Raw genomic sequence first — 17,303 nt, 5'->3', positions numbered from 1 at the left:
AGCACCTTCTCAGTTTCATTCTCAGCTGAGAACAACCACCCAGAAGTATCAGCACTGAAACCAAGCAAATGTGCTTAAGGGTGGAGAGGATTTGGGAAGTATTCTCAAGGGATGAAGGGATCAAGAGAAAGAATGAGATTGAATGTCATTGTTTTTATGCTAGTGTGGTGAATCTAGGTTATGTAGGAGTATAAAATGTGTTAATTAAATACATCTATGAAACAATATAGGTTTTAAATGCTTCATGATCTAATAGACATTCTGTCCAGGATTCCAGTTTGATGTTGTATCTGGAAGCAGTGTAGGATAATGGTTAGACTATCAGAGTAGGGCTGGAAAGGCCCATGTTCAAGTTCTCATTCAGCCATGGAATCACTGAATAATCTCAAAACCAGACATTCTCTCTGCCTAACCTACATCACAAATTTGGCATAAGGATAACATGGAGGACAGGAAAAGCATGTATGCTTCCTTAGAGGAAGGGCAGGGTAAGATGTTATACGCGCATGATTGACAGATTATAACTTTTTACTCCTTCATGCTTGTAGAAGCTCTTTCATTAGGGAAGGCTAGATCCTGCAAAACAACTGAGCAAACAGCTGTGCATTTTCTTGTGCTTTAAAGTGATTTCTGGAAAGCCTGCAATAGCTCTGGGCTGGAAAGGACATAGTGTTGCCTATAAACTCCACCCAATAAATTGCCGAGGTATAAAGAATCATTCTGGTCCCAGTAGCTGAAAAGTCTGTGTTGCTTTGGACTATTTATGCAATTCTTGTAATACACAGAGACTGCTTGGTGGTACTCTTGGTTTTTGATTAAAGAATTGTTCTGCAAATTGAAGAAATGTGGATAGACGGCTCATTTTGCAAGTGAGCTGATATTGAGGCAAGACTAGATAACAGGAACAGGCCTACAATGTGGGTGAGAAGATGAAAAGTACCTGGCACAGCAACCCTCCACTTTGTTGTGCATTCTGGTCTGAAAAGAGACAGGTGATGAATTGCAAGTGGATAAATTAAAAAAAACCCTCTAATCATATACTCTTCTGGGAGTGGGAGAAGTACCTTACAGGCCTAGAAGTTACTACTGAATAGACTTTAAAAAGGAATGGCTTTGCCTTAATTTCTAATGGAAATGTTATGTTAAGTTTGAAGAGAGGCAACTGGCATGTTGGGAAGGAAGAGGCTTCAACAAACGGTATAAAATCTATTGTACAAGAGTTCAGAACATTACATGTTCTGAATGCTTACATTTCCATCAGGGCTCATTTCAAGGGGGAACGTGCAGGAACACAGTACCAGCAGTTCCCCAAAGAGGTCACATCAGGTGGCCCAGCCCACCTAACTCTCAGCCATTTGGGCCCGTTTCAGCCTGGATTGGGGCCGAAACAGCCCAGATTGGGCCTCTTAACAGGTGGTGGATCACTCTCCCACTCAGCAGCAGCCTGATCCTGACCATTTTGGGCCCCTTTTCAGCCATTTTCAGCCCCTTTTTGCCATTTTGGGCCCAATTTTGGCCCTGAATGGCCAGGATTGGGTCCAAAACAGCCAGGATAGGTGATGTCAGGGGGTGTGGCATATGCAAATCAGTTATGCTAATACACTTCTGGTGCTGTCAAGGGGCATGGCATATGCTAATGAGTTCCTCCAGCTCTTTTTCTACAAAATGACCCCTTGATATCATTGTAATAGGTCTATCATTGTAATAGAAACAGAGCTGGAAGGGATCCCAAGGGTCATCTAGTTCAACCCCCTGCACAATGCAGGAAATTCAGTTACTGCCCCACCCATCCCCAGTGACCCCTGCTCTATGCCCAGAGGAAGGCAAAACCCCTCCAGGATCCCTGGACCAGTCTGGCCTGGAGAAAAATTCCTTCCTAACCCCAAAGTGGTGATTGGCATTACCTTGGGCATATAAGAAATGGCCACGAGAGCCAAGCACTGGCTCATCCCTTCATGCCCTCCCATTCACAATCTGCCTAAATTCATACTGGGTCATAGAATCAGCATTGCTGTCAGATGACCATCTAGCCTCTTCTTTAAAACCTCCAGAGGACGAGAGCCTACCACCTCAGGAGAAAGCCTGTTCCACCGAGGACCCACTCTAACTGACAGGAAGTTCTTCCTAATGCTTAGCCAAAAACTTTTTTGATTTAATTTGAACCCATTGGTTCTCATCCTACCTTCTGGGGCAACAGAAAACAACAACACTCCATCCTCTATGTGACACCCCTTCAAATACTTGAAAATGGCTATCATACCACCTCTCAGTCATCTTCTATCAGCTCTTTCAACCTTTCTTCATAGGACTTGGTCTCCAGATCCCTCACCATCTTTGTTGCCCTTCTTTGAACGAGCTCCAGCTGTTCACATCCTTCTTGAACTGTGGTGCCTAAAAGTGAACACAGTACTCCAAGTGAGGTCTTACCTTCATGGCTGGTTGTATCATTTAAGCAAGCAAAAAATAAGGAAGATTTTGATCACAGGAAGTTTGGCTGTCCTGGGAAGTCCTGGGCTTAGAGCAGGCTGTCTACTGTAGGTAGTAAAGAAAGCAGGCCTGAGAGAAATTGGTTGTTGCTAAGAAGCAGTGAGGCAGCGTTTGTGATGTTTAGATAAGGAGCAATTGGAGCTCATTCATACCAGCTTGGGAGGACAGGCCAAGATGCACAATTGACTTGCCTGATATTTTAGTTAGAAAACATGTAGTTAACCTGAGAAAACACACACCTGTGTATTATCAAATTTATATGCAATTTCTTAAAGTGAAAAGAATAGAAATGTTGCTCTAATGTACATATGTCAGGAGCAGCAGTTAAATAAAAATAGCCGCATACAGAAAAGAAAATGGGGAAGTTCACTCACAAATGATCAAATCCAGACTGTATTTGGATTACTCTGTCAGCCACAACTCTTGAAGTCAAATTTTCCACAAAAACTAAAATGTCGTTATGGCTTCCACTAGTTCAGTGAATAAGAAGGCACCAGAATTCTGTTTGTGCTTCTTCCCACCTCCAATGCTTTCCCTACAATTCAACACATCTGTCAGCCATCATAAGACAGACTATGTTGTACCACTTTCATGGAAGTCTTCCTCTGCCTGCTACAAGTGTACGTAGTTAATATAAATGTGCACAAAATACCGCAAAGTTATATATCTCTGGAAATAGCTGCCTCTTTGTAGGGTTATAGGATAGCAAACAGATGTGCTTAGTGTAGCTGATTAGATGCAATGGCAGTAAGAGGGGGGTGGGTAAGAGAGAATCCTTGGCTGTGCTATTTACAAGAAACATGGAAACTATTGTACAAAGAGGAACGGAGAGTCAAAGGTGTTTTCTTTATTTTTTATTTTGGGACTTTTTGCATTGCTCTCTCTCCTCCAACTTACAGTCAAAACAACAACTTTTTGAGGTTAGGTTTGGCTGAGAGATTAAGACAGGCCCAGAGTCTCCTGATGAACTTCCATGGCAGAGCAGGGGTTCAAACCTGATCATCCCCGGTCCTAGTCCAACACTCTAACCACCACACTACACCTACTCACATGGGGACAGGGCTGTGTGATTTTCCCATTGCTGCTGCAGCTATTGATACAGGACAGCAGCAATGAGGCTTCCACATTTTCCCTGCTTCAGGCTCCCAGCAGCAGCTATTTCCCTATACCAGTAGGGCTTTTCCCCCAGTTTGTTTAATCAACAGTTTACTATAATTATATTGATATACAAATCTGTATACCAGGTTCTTTGAATTCCCAGCTTTCATTTTTTTAAAAAAAGTAAGTCTCTATCCTCTATCATTGCAGATATATGCCTTTCCTCTTATATCTCCACGACAAAAAGGGCTAGAGATTTACTTTTTCAAAATGAACTGGGAATTCCAATTATCTGATATACTTATTGTTATAAAGATAATGAATAGTCAATTTTCAAAAAGCCCCCTGGGAGAGGAGGAGGAGGGAAAATGGTTGCCATGTGGGCAGGAGTGAGAAAATCTGCATTTCTCACTCACACAGCAGCCAACCAGATTTTTCTGCAGTCTTTCCCAAAACTTCACAATAAAGCAGGATTGAGAAAAGCTGGGGAGACCCTGGGAGCCGGAGGGGTGCACAAATTCACCACAATGCTGTAGGTAAGTGGGTATAAGCCACTTCTCAACAGCATCAAACTCAGGGAAAATGTAGAAATGGCCATAGTCTCTTTCTTCCCCCTCCCCATCTGGTGCCTGCATGAACTATGGTAAAGTGGAGCTGCTACAGATCCCTGAAAATATGTTCACAATGCTGTTTTTGAATAGCTTGAAAGAAAGTTTTCTTACAAATTGTATGTGTCTTTGGCTCTACTTGGTATTCCTATCTTTGCAAATCAGTATATGAAGGTATCCACCTAAGTAATCTTACATTTTAATATTTTAAGCTGTTTGCCACCTTTAAAGAAAACCTATATAAAATGTTTTATAGGTGGTATGTGACATCAGAAAAATTAGCAAAGATGTATCCTGAAGTACCCAATAAGTGCTGGAAGAGTAAAGAGAAAATGGGCACCTTTTTCCATATATGGTAGCTATGTAAAAAAGCAAATAAATACTGGAAAGGGATACATGAATTGTTGCAAGAGGTGCTAGAAACAAATATACCCTTTAAACCGGAAATGCTCCTACTAAATATAATACCGGAGGAGTTAAATAGGGAAAACAGATATTTGATAATCCATATAATAACAGCAGCAAGAATAGTATACCGGGCTGGAACTAGGGTTGCCAGCGCCCAGGGCAACCCTTGTCCAAGACCCTCGCACGCGTGTGCAGAGCACTTGCGCTCCCGGTGCTGCGTGATGACATTTCGGTGACGTCATCATGCAGGGCAGAGTGGTGGAGGCAGCGTGCGGGGCTGGGAAGCCACCCGTGCCTTTCGCCTCCCCACAGGCAAATGGCACAGGAGGCCTCACAGCCCCCTGTACTGCCTTTCGCCTGCCCTGCAGGACAGGGGGCGGCCGGCTTGCCTCGCACCCCCTGTCCTACAGGGCAGGCAAAAGGCAGCACAGGCGTCCGCGCTGCCTTTTGCCTGCCCTGCAGGACAGGGGCGAATGGCACGGGCAGCTGCAGTGCCTTCTGCCTGCCCTGCAGGACAGGGGGCGCATGGCAAGCCGGCTGCCCCCTATCCTGCGAGGCAGGCGAAAGGCAGCGTGGGGGGCTGCGAGGCTGCCTGTGCTGCTGTCCGCTCACTCCCAGCAGCTGCAAGGCTGCCCGCACGCTCCGGGGGGGGGGCTGTGAGGCTGCCCGCGCTGCTGCCTGCGCGCTCCTGGCAGCTGCTCCCAGCGCCCCCTCCCTGGCAGCGTTGGGGGAAGACTACCCCCTGCCCCTCCCCTCGATCCAGCCCTGATAGTATATGCCAGATACTGGAAAAACACAGATATACCAACTAAAGAAGAATTGATAGAGAAAATCTTAGAGATGGCAGAAATGGACACACTGACAGAATTAATAAAAGAAAAAAACAGACTTGATGGGAAACAAAAATGGACCCCGTTTTATTGATGGGTTAAACAGAAGCATAAAATAGAGACACAACTATATGTTAGCAAAGCACAATCAAATGAATAAGGAGAGTAAAGAAGTATTAGAATTTTAAAAAGCAGACTTATAGTGATAATAGCTTAGTGGAAAATAATATAATTATGATGGAACTTGTAGAGATGAAATGAAATGTATAATATATAACATGTATCCAAAGAATGTAAGACGTTTGATCAACTTCATTATCAGAGCAAGATGGAACTAAAACAAATAAAAAATATATTAAAAATATATTTTAAGCTGTTCAGTTTGCTTTTGTACAACACACATTTATTTTAATACAAGTATTTCTGTTTGCAATGACAAACCACCGCGGCTTCTTACTTGTCATGAAAGTTTGTTGCTGTGGTCACCATAAGTTGGTTGTGACTTGATGGCATTTCTGTTTGCACCCATCTTTTCAAAAGATCCAGCCTCCATCACTTTCTAGAAGCCTGCTTCATGTTCAGATTACCTCAGGGAATTTAGAACTTTGAATAAGGCAGACGGGGGTGGGAGAGTGGGCCTTAATTTTTTTCCATATTACCTGCGTTAATTTTGTGGTTTCTCTGTTAGTTCTAAGCAGTTAGGTAATGAGAGTTAGGAAACATTAGCCCTTGTCAGTAAATTAAAATTGTCTACAGGCTTGGGTGAGTACTTTACTCTCACATACATATGTGTGGGAGGAGTATTAAAAGCTATCCAAACAATACCTCCCCCCACCCCCAAAAAACCAACCTATGCATGCTCCATCCAGGAAGGTGAACAATGTGGTTTACCTGGCTGTTCTAAAGCTGAGCTGTTCGTTCCTCCAGCTTTTACTTGGAAGTCTCTGCTCTGGATTTTCCAAAAGAGAAAAAGCTTCTACGTGGCTGCTGCGTGGCTTTCGGCAACAGGGTCCCAGATTTGTAACCCTTGACGATGAGTCTCGGGCAACACTCCAGGGTATCTTACCCCACACTTTGTGAACCTCCCCTTTACAGACACTTGTGGGTTTTTGTGTAAGCAAGGTCTCTGGGGAAATTGAGGGACTCTCCAAGTATCATTTTTGTGACAGTTTATGGTGCTGTGGATGACTTTTTTTTAATAAAACACAAGTAATTCAAAATATCAGTTTTCTAATAACTCTGCATTCCATTGCTGGACTAGTGTGAAGCCTGACTGGTCCTTTCAAAGGGAAAGAGCCATAGCCATGGGAGAGTAAACCCAGTGTACTGTAAGGAAGCAGGGGCTGAATGCAGAGCCTTTCCTGCTATTGGTACCAGGCTCTTGAAGGTATTTGGGCTTCCTTGCCCTATAATATTCCTGTTGTGACAGCAAAGTCTGGATTTGGCTGAGCAAAGAGTTCTTTCATTGCTCATTTGACAAACACGAAGCAGATATCCCGTTAAGTTGCAGGCAAATTCTGAAAATGATGAACACATAAAGGATGAACTGATGGGACACTGGAGCAGCTTACAAATAGTATTGAAATCAGGAACATCTGTGACAAGGGATAATAACACTGACTTTGTTCATCGCTCTGGGTGGGCACTAATCTTTCCAGAAGAGTGATATACAAATGACCTGTTGTTATTATTTTGTGGATTCACTGTATGATGATAACTACAACTATACAGGGGAAGGAGCCACTCACCTGCAGAATCCAGTCTGCCACATTTCCACATCTAATCATAAGTATAGGGTGGTTGTAAAGCTCATCTTGCCAGTTCACTGCATGACTAGTTAGTAACCTACAGCAAGTTGCAAAAACTAACACAGTAGATAGCCATTTATACCCGGTTACTACATAGCCTCTCTCTTGGAAAACAAAGCTATCACATAAGCCTGTTAAGGGGCATCCCTAAGCATCTTCATGGGAACTTCCGCTTGTCCTTACAAGCCTGCAATTGCAAGAGTTGCTTGCATTTATCCAGATGTAAAGTGCAATGTTCATATGCTTTATGCAAACACTCTGAGTGCTTAAATAGGGGGAGGGAGGCAAGGTAGAAGAGGGCTTCTGACAGAAGGCACTCTTACACTTGTAGAAAATAACAGGGGGTTGAAGATCAGTAGGATGCAATGGGGACTCTTAGGTCATGGCACTGGCTTTGCCTGAACCTCCAACCCAAATCCCTCCCTGCTGTAGTTGCTTCAAAGACAAAACCAGGTTGCCTTTCCCCTTCTTAACCACTTTCCACTGAAACACCATGGTGGGAGGGGGGGATTGGGCTCAAAGGAAGCTTTCCTTAGCCCAGCCTTCCTTCTACTTGTGGCAGGAGAGAAAGGGGGACAAACTGTTTGCCCCCTCCCCTTCCTTTGCCAGCTCCTTCTGGTTCCCAGTTGTATACTCTGACAGTTGCCTAGTCTTGAAGGAGGAACTGCACTCTTGCACAAGTTCCCTACTGCAGTGTTAATTGCTCATCTAATGAGGCCACTCATTTGTGCAGATTCTTTGCTTATTAGAACTTGGGAATTGTCAGAGTGAGAGTGACAGCTTAAAACAATTGGAAACAGAGCCAAAATTGACTGACCCGGCTGAAAAATATTGCTCCCACCAACCCCCAACCCCCAACAGATGTGCCAATGGTCCAAACATAGATTCCACTGACCACCACTACTGCATCTTGATGAGTGCTGATTCTAACCCTTCCTTCCCAGAAGAGGTGCAGAGAAGCATCTAGGCGCACATTTGACCTATTTCCTGAGCTGGATGAGGTTGGTGGGCAGCTCTGTGCTTCTGTGCAACTCTTGAGTTTGTGTTTAGTAAGCTCAGTAGAGGTTTTGATGGAATGTTCCCTTAAAATAAGGATATCTGGCAAGACTACTGAGATCAGGATTCTTTTTACGCTATGACACATTTGCCAACATGCGCGGCCTAACCCCACCCCAGTATGCACACAGGCACATCCACTGTGAAGGCACCAGGGCCATACAGGCCTCAGCAGGCCCTGGCAGCCAGCATCTCTCCCACCCCGAAACACATGTTGGCACACCCTTGGCTTGTTTCCCAAAGTCTGTCTCCTAGGGGCTACTGCCTACTCCACCTCCCAACAGACAGGCTTGTCAGGTGTGCCACTGTTGTCCGACAAGATGCTCCAACAGAGTCATGGCCCGTCAGCTGCCTAGTGCAGTCCGGCATCCTCAGATGACCTGAAATACAAGCATCAAGAAACACTCGTTCCCTGGATTATGGCAACAGCATTGCTGTTTGGAGTATCATACTGTTACATTGGCATTATATGTCTACAAAGATGTCACAGATAATGTAGCATCTCCCCCTCCCATGTCCTATCCTAAATCCAGTTTTGCATGATCCTGTCCTGTGTTTCATGAAACTCTCGTAGGCATGCAATCTAATTTAATCAGACTGCAGGGGGCAGAGAAAGTTAATCCCCTGGCATGGGGTTCGCATTCCCCAAAGGCTCTGTACCAGCCATGTGATATACACACCCCCGTCTAAAAGGTAAGAGGATTAAATGGCCCAGACATGTCCAATTAAAGCTCTATGAGCAGAGATGGAAAAGGTCTCCCAGAAGGCTGTAACCTGGATTGTTCCTTACGGGACAAACAGGACTGTAAAACCTCAAAGCCCAATACTCAGATCTTGACAAAACAAAAAAAAACCCTCTCTTCAACCTATTTTTTCCGAGTACTGCAAAAACAGACAGCATAGTGCCAGAGCTCTCTCCTTGGTTGGCTGTATTGCAATCTGCAAGTTGGATGAAAAAATTCTCCTTTCAGGACACTGACTCTGATGTTAATAAAGCATTTTATACACGCATATCCTCATTTCTTCTCTCCCACCCCTCCTTTGTACATACATCATTAAACTTTATTATGCTAGTTTAAAGCTTTGTAAGTTGTGATCACCAGCTCTTGCTGAAACTGGCTGACTTGTACAAGTTGTGCGGACAGGTAGCCACCCTGGTAGATGAACTTAAAGAGTTTTTACATGTATGAGTTGCCAGATTTCAATTATCTTTCCACCCTCTTTTTGTGTGTGTGGTCGGGGTATTAAATGCTTGCACACATTTATCATGTGTGAACAACCAGCCCTCTAAACCTAATCTGAGAGGAATTTGAAGGTCACCATATCCCTGTGGAGACAAAAGCGATCCTCTGGGAAGGTTCTGCAGTCCAGTTATACAGACTTCTATGAGTTAGAGAGAAAGGAGTGAATGAAGGACCTCCACCCAAAGGCCTCTTTGCATCCTTGCAAATGACAGCGCTTACCACTCAAGAAGCCATTAAGCAGCTTGTATATTTTTTTACAGTAGAACAGGTCAAAAAGTACATTTGTGTACTCAGTGCTTGTTAATTTGTATCTTGCTAATGTTGTGTCCTGCTAATGCTGTGGTTTTATTTTTAGAAGAAAGTCCCAGTACTAAGTTCATGGCTGAAAGCAAGCTCCTTTATGCACCTCCTTTATATGTCTCTCACCCCAAAATGTTATCTGGTTGGATTTATTTATTTAAAACATGTATCTTCTTAATTTTATTATTCAGTCACACAACAGATACATATTACTGTACATTAACAAAATGAAACATACAAAGAAAAACCAAAAAAGCAAATACAAATGAAATTTAAATAAAATAATTAAAAAGCAAAAAGGAACTAAATTAAAAATATTGTTAATATACAAATGTGTTGCCTAGCAACTCCCAAAATGGCCGAGATCTCAGAACATAGTTTCAGCAGGTGTTCTTTCCTCAAAGCTATGGGCATTTTTTTCTATTATTTTGGGAAGTTTCAATCCCTCAACTTTTTTTTTAAGATTTCACATTTTTCTGCAAGCTTGGGGCATCCTTCAAGTTCGTAGAGAAATTTCCCATCTGACCCTGGCTCCATTTGTGGATTTTTTGATCCACACACTGTGGCCCAGTTTGGCATTAGATATATGATCGTTTGTTTTATAGTTTTACTGTGATATTTTTGTAGCTTTATCAACTGTGTACGCAATATTTATTAAATCACATCTTTCTATAAATTTCTAGGACTAAGTAGATGATGAAAAGTTGTTTAGACTGGCAAAAGATATAAATGGATTCCAAACAGCATAAAAGGATCTGCAGCAACTCAATTAAAACATTTCTAAACTCATCATTTCTCCAATCTAGTCTGAAATCAAGTTGAGTAACAACGTAAAATTTAAAAAATAGATCAAAAACTAATACTTAAAAAAATCTACCAGAAACAAACTTTCAGAAAACCTAGAAGCAGGGAGTCTTCTAGGGTTCAGTCTCAAAAAATGCTGTGTGGCCTTAGTTTTCTTACGTACCGAGCCTCAAAGGGTTCTGGGCCTAGAATTAGGCAGTTCCATTGCTCCTCAGAAAACAGAGGCAGGCTGATAAAAGTCTTGATACAGGGACTTGAAGCACTGCTGTTACAAACCAAGTAAACAGAGAGAAGTTTGCTTGTTGCAGTTTATGGAGCAGCAGGACCAAACCCAACAGGCCACAAAAAGGTTCTGTAACCTAAGTTCTGGAGGATTTATACTGCCTGGTTGGGGATTTCGACCATGGATAATCACTCTCCCTGTAAAGAACTGCGAAGACCAGTTTACACAAGAGAGCCAGTGGGGGAAAACACTTTGAACTGCTGAACCCAACAATGGTTACTCATAGGGGAACAGTGTGTGTGCAATAGAGTTTCCAGCACAAGACTGGCAGCTGGTATGAGAGTAACCTATATTGCTGATGATGTACTGACACTCTAGCATTGACTAAACTCTGTGCTTTAACCATTTTGAATTTTGACAGAATGCTACAGCATTGCTGGCAACACAATAACAGCACTTCCAGGACACTGAGGATTGGGCTCCCTACCCCACCCACATTTTCCTCCTGCTGCCCAGCAGAGTAGTGGTAGAAATGACAAGCCGGGGGCAGGATGTCTCCTACCTGAAGCAGGAGCCTTATTGTGTGATTTGGGTTACTCTCACCCTGTAATCACAAATCTTTTTTCACTGTGGATAGTGTCCAGCTTATGAGATATAGCATATGAGATACAGTCACTTTCCCAAGGCCAGTTCCAAATGTCACCAAATTAATCTGTGTTCATGGCAGCAAAATGAGTGTTTCACAATAACCAAACTTGAAACACTATATTAGAAAACTAACATAGGTACCTTCCTATGATGAAGACAAAACTCTGTGGTTTTCTCATTGTGCTGTTCCTGTCAATTCAGAGCAGAACCACAAGTGACAAAAGGCACAGGTTGGACACTTGTCAGCTTCCCTCAAGTTTTGATGGGAAATGTAGGCATCCTAGTCTTGCAGCTTGGCTCTCTGACTGCTGTCCAATGGACTTTTCAACTGTCACTTGTCCAACATTCCGCCAAGCTGCCTACATTTCCCATCAAAACTTGAGGGAAGCTGACAAGTGTCCAATCTGTGCCTTTTGTCACTTGTGGTTCTGCTCTCAGTCAGGCAGCAATGGACCTTCCGCATTGCAGGTTTTCTTGTATCCCCCCCCCCCCGCTCTAGTCCTCTGTGGTGTCCATTCCCCCCTACACCACCATAGTTGTTTGTTTTTAAATCAGTAATTGATATAGCCCTATAACGATCTATCTCTGAGGTCTTCTGAATTCCCAGCTTTTTAAAAACTATGTCTCTAACCATTTCATTCCAAAGATTTCTCCACACTGAAAAGGAGTCTTTTTTTAATGAAAGCTGAGAATTCAGAGGTTGAGATACAGAATGTAACACTAAAATCAGTAACTGATAAATTGTTATAAAAACCCTGAAAACCCTCTAGTGACATAGGGAGGAAATGGATACCACAGGGGACTAGGGCAGGGGAAATAGCACCAATATTATTGGGACCCGGAAAGATCAAGACGTTTTCATCCATACAGCAGCCATCTTGGGTTTGCTGCAATCTTTCCTAAATTATCATAGTAGAGCAGGTTTTAGGGAAGATTTCAGGAAAGCTGGAAGGAGCATGAGAGTACCACAATATTTTGTGGAAGGGGGCAGCGGGGGCAGTGAGGAAGAAGCCTTAAATTGTAAAGGAAAACATCATTATTAATTATTAAAATGGTTGATATGTGGGAGTTACTTTTCTACACTAGTAGATATGCCTATGAGGAGGTAAATAGTCTCCTGAGAAATCTCATTATTTGTGCCATCCTATTGACAACTATAACACTTTACTTCAGTTCTTCCTTGGATCAGTTTTCCTTTGCAGAGATACATTTTTACCTCAGTATGTTAGATTGGCTGGGCTAAGAAGGTATCCCAATGGCAAAAATGAGCAGATTTCTAGATATATTTTTTTAAAATATACTTTTCTGTTTACAGGAAAATTGGTTACTAAAGTGCAGGTGACAATGTCCTAAAAGGACACAGTTGTTGAACCCCTTCTCTAAGCAAAAAACAAAAAAACTTGCAACCAGGCTGGAATTTCCCCCCAGCTTATTTCCAGAGAGATTTTTAATATTTTCCCTAGCTCCTGCACAACCTTTCTGTCAGGGAGGCTATTTTACATTTGGTACGTTTCCCTGTTCCATTTCTTTGCTGTAGCTTGCTTTCTGAGAGTGATTACATTCACAGGAGTAGCCATGTTTGTGTGTGTGTTATGTGCTGTCAAGTCGCCCCCAACCTATGGCAACCCTATGAATGAAAGATCTCCAAAACGTCCTATCATTAACACACTTGCTCAGATCTTGCCAACTGGAGGAGGTTGTTTCTTTTATTGAGTCAAGCCATCTCATTTTGCGTCTTCCTCTTTTCCTACGGCCTTCTACTTTTCCTAGCATTATTGACTTTTCCAGAGAATCTTGTCTTCTCGTGTTTTTACAATCTAAATATTGTAGTAGTCCAAAGACTAACCAGTTTATTGTGACATAATCTTGTGAAGGCCAGAGCCAACTTGATCATACACAAATGCACTCACCTAAGAGGTAGGTTTATATACTCTGTATTTCTCCTGTTGTTCAGCATTAAGGCCCCTAACTCTCTGAAATCAGGATTTATTTACCTACATGGCTGGTTCAAAAACAGACATGAAACAGATCACAGAACTCTGTCAATCTTAAAAGGCAAATTGTGTGCCCATGCATCTACAGTCTGGACATGGGCCACACAGGAAGGGAAGAGGGGGATCTAACCCTTCATTTCTAGCTTGATTTCACTAATAGAAACCAAAGTTTTCTGTTTTGTGATTGCCATTTTAAAGAGATTAGCTTTAAAAAGGCACATCATCACCCCCTTTGAAACCACTGAAAATGGTGTAGGGAGCCGTTTAGATTTGTGAAACTGAGCAGAGGTTGAAGGGATAAATCCCTTCTTATCTGCTTGTGCAGCCTTGCTGCAAATCGTGGCCATGTGTGCCGTTCCATTTTTGCAGACTGATGGTTATCTGACCTGTGCAATGTCTGTTTTGGTCCTTATGACAGCCCCTTCATGCATCTCCAAAAGTAAATTCTGTCCCACAAAACTGTATACCACAATAAATGGTACAATACAATATTTTGTATTGTATTGTATTTATGTATTGTATTACTTAAGAAAGTAATAGAAGAGTCAGTAGTTTAGAACAATTGGTGGTGGAAATTTTATTATCTCTGCTGCCACACAGTGGTAAACAGTGCTGTCAGCAGCAGGGGGGAAATTAACAAAGGAGGAACTAAAAAGACCAGGGAATGGTTGACGGAAGTAGATTAATAGCAGGCCTAAAGGAAAAGCAGAATTTTGCACTTTTCTTGAAGCATGATTATTCTTTAACCACAAAGAGCATTTTTAAAATGGACAAGGTATATTAAAGTAACTTCATGGACATTTCTTAGTATAGCCTTTCCCAGATGGTGCCGTATACCACAGAGGAACAACCCACTATATTCTTGCATTCATAACTGATGCAGACAATAAAAGAACTGTGTTCTTTGGGTGGAGATTGTCTACAAAAGGTTTTACAAAAGGCCACTAGTAGCCATGATGTCAAGGAGGAGCAGCCTAAATATAGGTTTAGAAAATCTCTTACCATCTTATTTGGGTATATTATCCCACTTCTTTCCAAGGTACCTTTTTTCCTTGAAACAACAGGTGTGGGCCATTAATAGGAAATGGACCCATCCTTGCATCCACTGCCAATCTTCAGGGTCAGGTGGCATAGTTCATTCTTCAGAACTGTCCAGAGGATTGGCTTGCAATGTCCCCAGGTGAGGACTGCAGATCTTGGCCTTGGCATCCTATCCAGGACCTCCGGAACCCCCTCCTCCACTACTCCTGAGTTGGAAATGCTTAAATGGCATAAATTGCAACAACAAAAAGAGTCTGTATTCAAATAGTGGTCATGCTACCTCCCACATCTAGAGTCATGGGGGGGGGGCATCCTTGATGCAAGTTGTATATTGCAAAACCTTTTCAACATTACTAATAAAAAGTTGGGAGCTAGAGACAACTGTATAATGCCAGCTAGAGTGCATTGTACTTACAAAGCAGGGTTTGACATCGTGGAGACCCTGTGCTACCCAATCAGGCTGCAAAGACTAGCAGCCTGTAGCTCATGAATAGCTGTTGCTCTATACAAAGTAGCTACTTTATTCCTCAGAGGTTACCTAGAGATGTCCCTCACCCATCCAAACACATTCCACATTCAAATCAACCACTGGATGGTATAATCAGCAACGAGGATACAAAACGGCTCCTCATTCTGCAGCAAGCTGTGAGAGTTGAAAGCTGCCATGTTTTTAATATATGCACATGCAAATCATATACAGGAGAATTTCCGGATCCTGCTATGACTTAAGTATCTGAAAGAAAACAGTAGAATAGTAGAATTCTTAAGATGAAGCTGTTCTGATGGTCCCTCCTTTAAAGCCTCAAGGGACTGAGCTAAGCCCCAGTATCAGCAAGCAGACCACTGGAACAACAGATTGGAAGGTGTCCCTTGTGTTTACTCTCTTGCTGCCTCGCAATTTCAAATGCCACACAAAGTCTCCAGAGTGAGACTCAATGACCTTATTTCCTTGTTGCCTTCTATGCAAACAGCAGTTGTGAGAATTATAGTGATAACATGAAGTACTTTGAACATTATAAAGCACTATATTAATTTTATTATCGTTTCTCCTTTTTTCTAGTATCTTAAGCATGGGTGTGCACACGCGCAGGCGCAAACACACTCAGCCACATTCGTCCAGGTTAATTAGCTGTCATGCTGGGTAATTGATGTTTGAATGGTAGGTACGTAAAGGTAGTCCCCTGTGCAAGCACAGAGTTATTACTGACCTATGGGGGGACGTCATATCATGTCACTTTCTTGGCAGACTTTTTACGGGGTGGTTTGCCATTGCCTTCCTCAGTCATCTACACTTTACCCTCAAGAAACTGGGTACTCATTTTACTGACCTTGGAAGGATGGAAGGCTGAGTCAGTCTTGAGCTGCCTACGTGAACCTGGCTTCCGCCAGGATCGAACTCAGGTCATGAGCAGAACTTGGGCTGCAGTACTGCAGCTTACCACTCTGCGCCACGGGGCTCCATGTCTGAATGGTATTTGCTTATTAATCACTTCACTAAACTAACAACAACAACAAAGGCTTGTCATGGGAAAATTTTGCAGTTCTCTGCATTTGAAAAAATCAGACTGGCATCTTGATGGCAAATGGTCAGTAGGGCTAAAACTAATGCAAAAAATGAGGGAGGGGAAACCAGTAGCCAGATGGAAGGCAAGGTCAGCAAGGAGGAAGGGGCACAAGTCAGGAGACAGGCACGAAAAGGCCTAAGGATTTGACCAATTCAAACCTCTGCAACGCTAGACCTCTTGTTTAAGGCAGGTCTTTACTCGACAAGAGATTTTGCTGTTGTTAAAATACATTATTTTCCAATGTGGTATCAGGGCTATTCCAGTTCCTACGTCTTCATTTGGTAGGACCCCACAAGACTACCATATATTCACTTAACTCAGGTTTAAACTTGGCAAACGGCAAGTGCACACACGCTCCAATTTTGACCGTATTAGGATAGTTTCTCCAACAGCAACAAAAATCTACTGGTTTATATTAAATGAACCACCCATGGAACAATATTTTCTCTGCATTTCTCCCCCTCCCACCCCCACCCCCACCCCCAGCAGTCCCTTTTGACCCCAGGAAGATTATTCTGAAGTTACAGGACCCAGCAGGGCATCCACGGGAGTCAGGTAGCGTGCTATGAGGATGGGGGGAAGGGGAGGAATGTGGAAAGAATCCATACACTTTCTGTCTGGTATTTCATTGGATACAAGCCTCTGTTCATTTGAAAATGAAGTTTAGATTTCTGGTATCTTTCATTGGTTCAAGGATCCTGATAAAGAAACAGAAGTTTGTGAGGGATTCATAAGGTTACTTCCACACAAGCCATTTATTCTGGAATTGTCATCATTTGTTCACTCAACAGAGAATGTAGACAGCACTGCTGGCGATCTGCTGTATTCCAGCGTTTTCTTTATAGTCTTCCTGGTTTCATAAATGATTTGTGGCAGTTTTTTTTACATACACAATTGTAGGTTTGGATTATCCAATGAGGACAAAACACTACTCAGGTTTCTCAGAGTTAATGAACACATTAAAATTTTCCTCCTGCTTCCAGCTTAATTAATTCTCTCCAAGCATGGCATTCATTATTAATTATCGGTCCTGTTTGAGCGACAGTGCTTCTCCCTGATGGGGACCTAAAGCACCTTGCATCAGCCTCCTCTCCTCTATTTTATCCTCACAACAACCCTGTGAGGTAAGTTAGGCTGAGAGTAGCTTCCCTGGCACAGCAGGGATTTGAACCTGGGTTTTCCAGATCCT

General features: G+C 42.7%; 1 protein-coding gene across 1 annotated transcript in view; it reads right to left on the bottom strand.

The window, feature by feature from the left end:
- Positions 1-2,052: 2,052 nt before the first annotated feature.
- LOC129327012 (neurogenic locus notch homolog protein 2-like) overlaps positions 2,053-17,303 on the bottom strand; it is an 83,852-nt gene continuing 68,601 nt past the window's right edge. The window contains exon 28 of the mRNA XM_054975392.1: positions 2,053-2,391. Coding sequence (XP_054831367.1) covers positions 2,267-2,391 — 125 coding nt within the window. The 3' untranslated portion in view covers positions 2,053-2,266. The remainder of the gene's footprint in view (positions 2,392-17,303) is intronic.

Source organism: Eublepharis macularius, chromosome 4 (assembly GCF_028583425.1).
Source record: "Eublepharis macularius isolate TG4126 chromosome 4, MPM_Emac_v1.0, whole genome shotgun sequence".
Classification (NCBI taxonomy): domain Eukaryota; kingdom Metazoa; phylum Chordata; class Lepidosauria; order Squamata; family Eublepharidae; genus Eublepharis; species Eublepharis macularius.
Note: the sequence above shows the minus strand (reverse complement) of the source record. Positions and strands in the feature narration are given on the sequence as shown.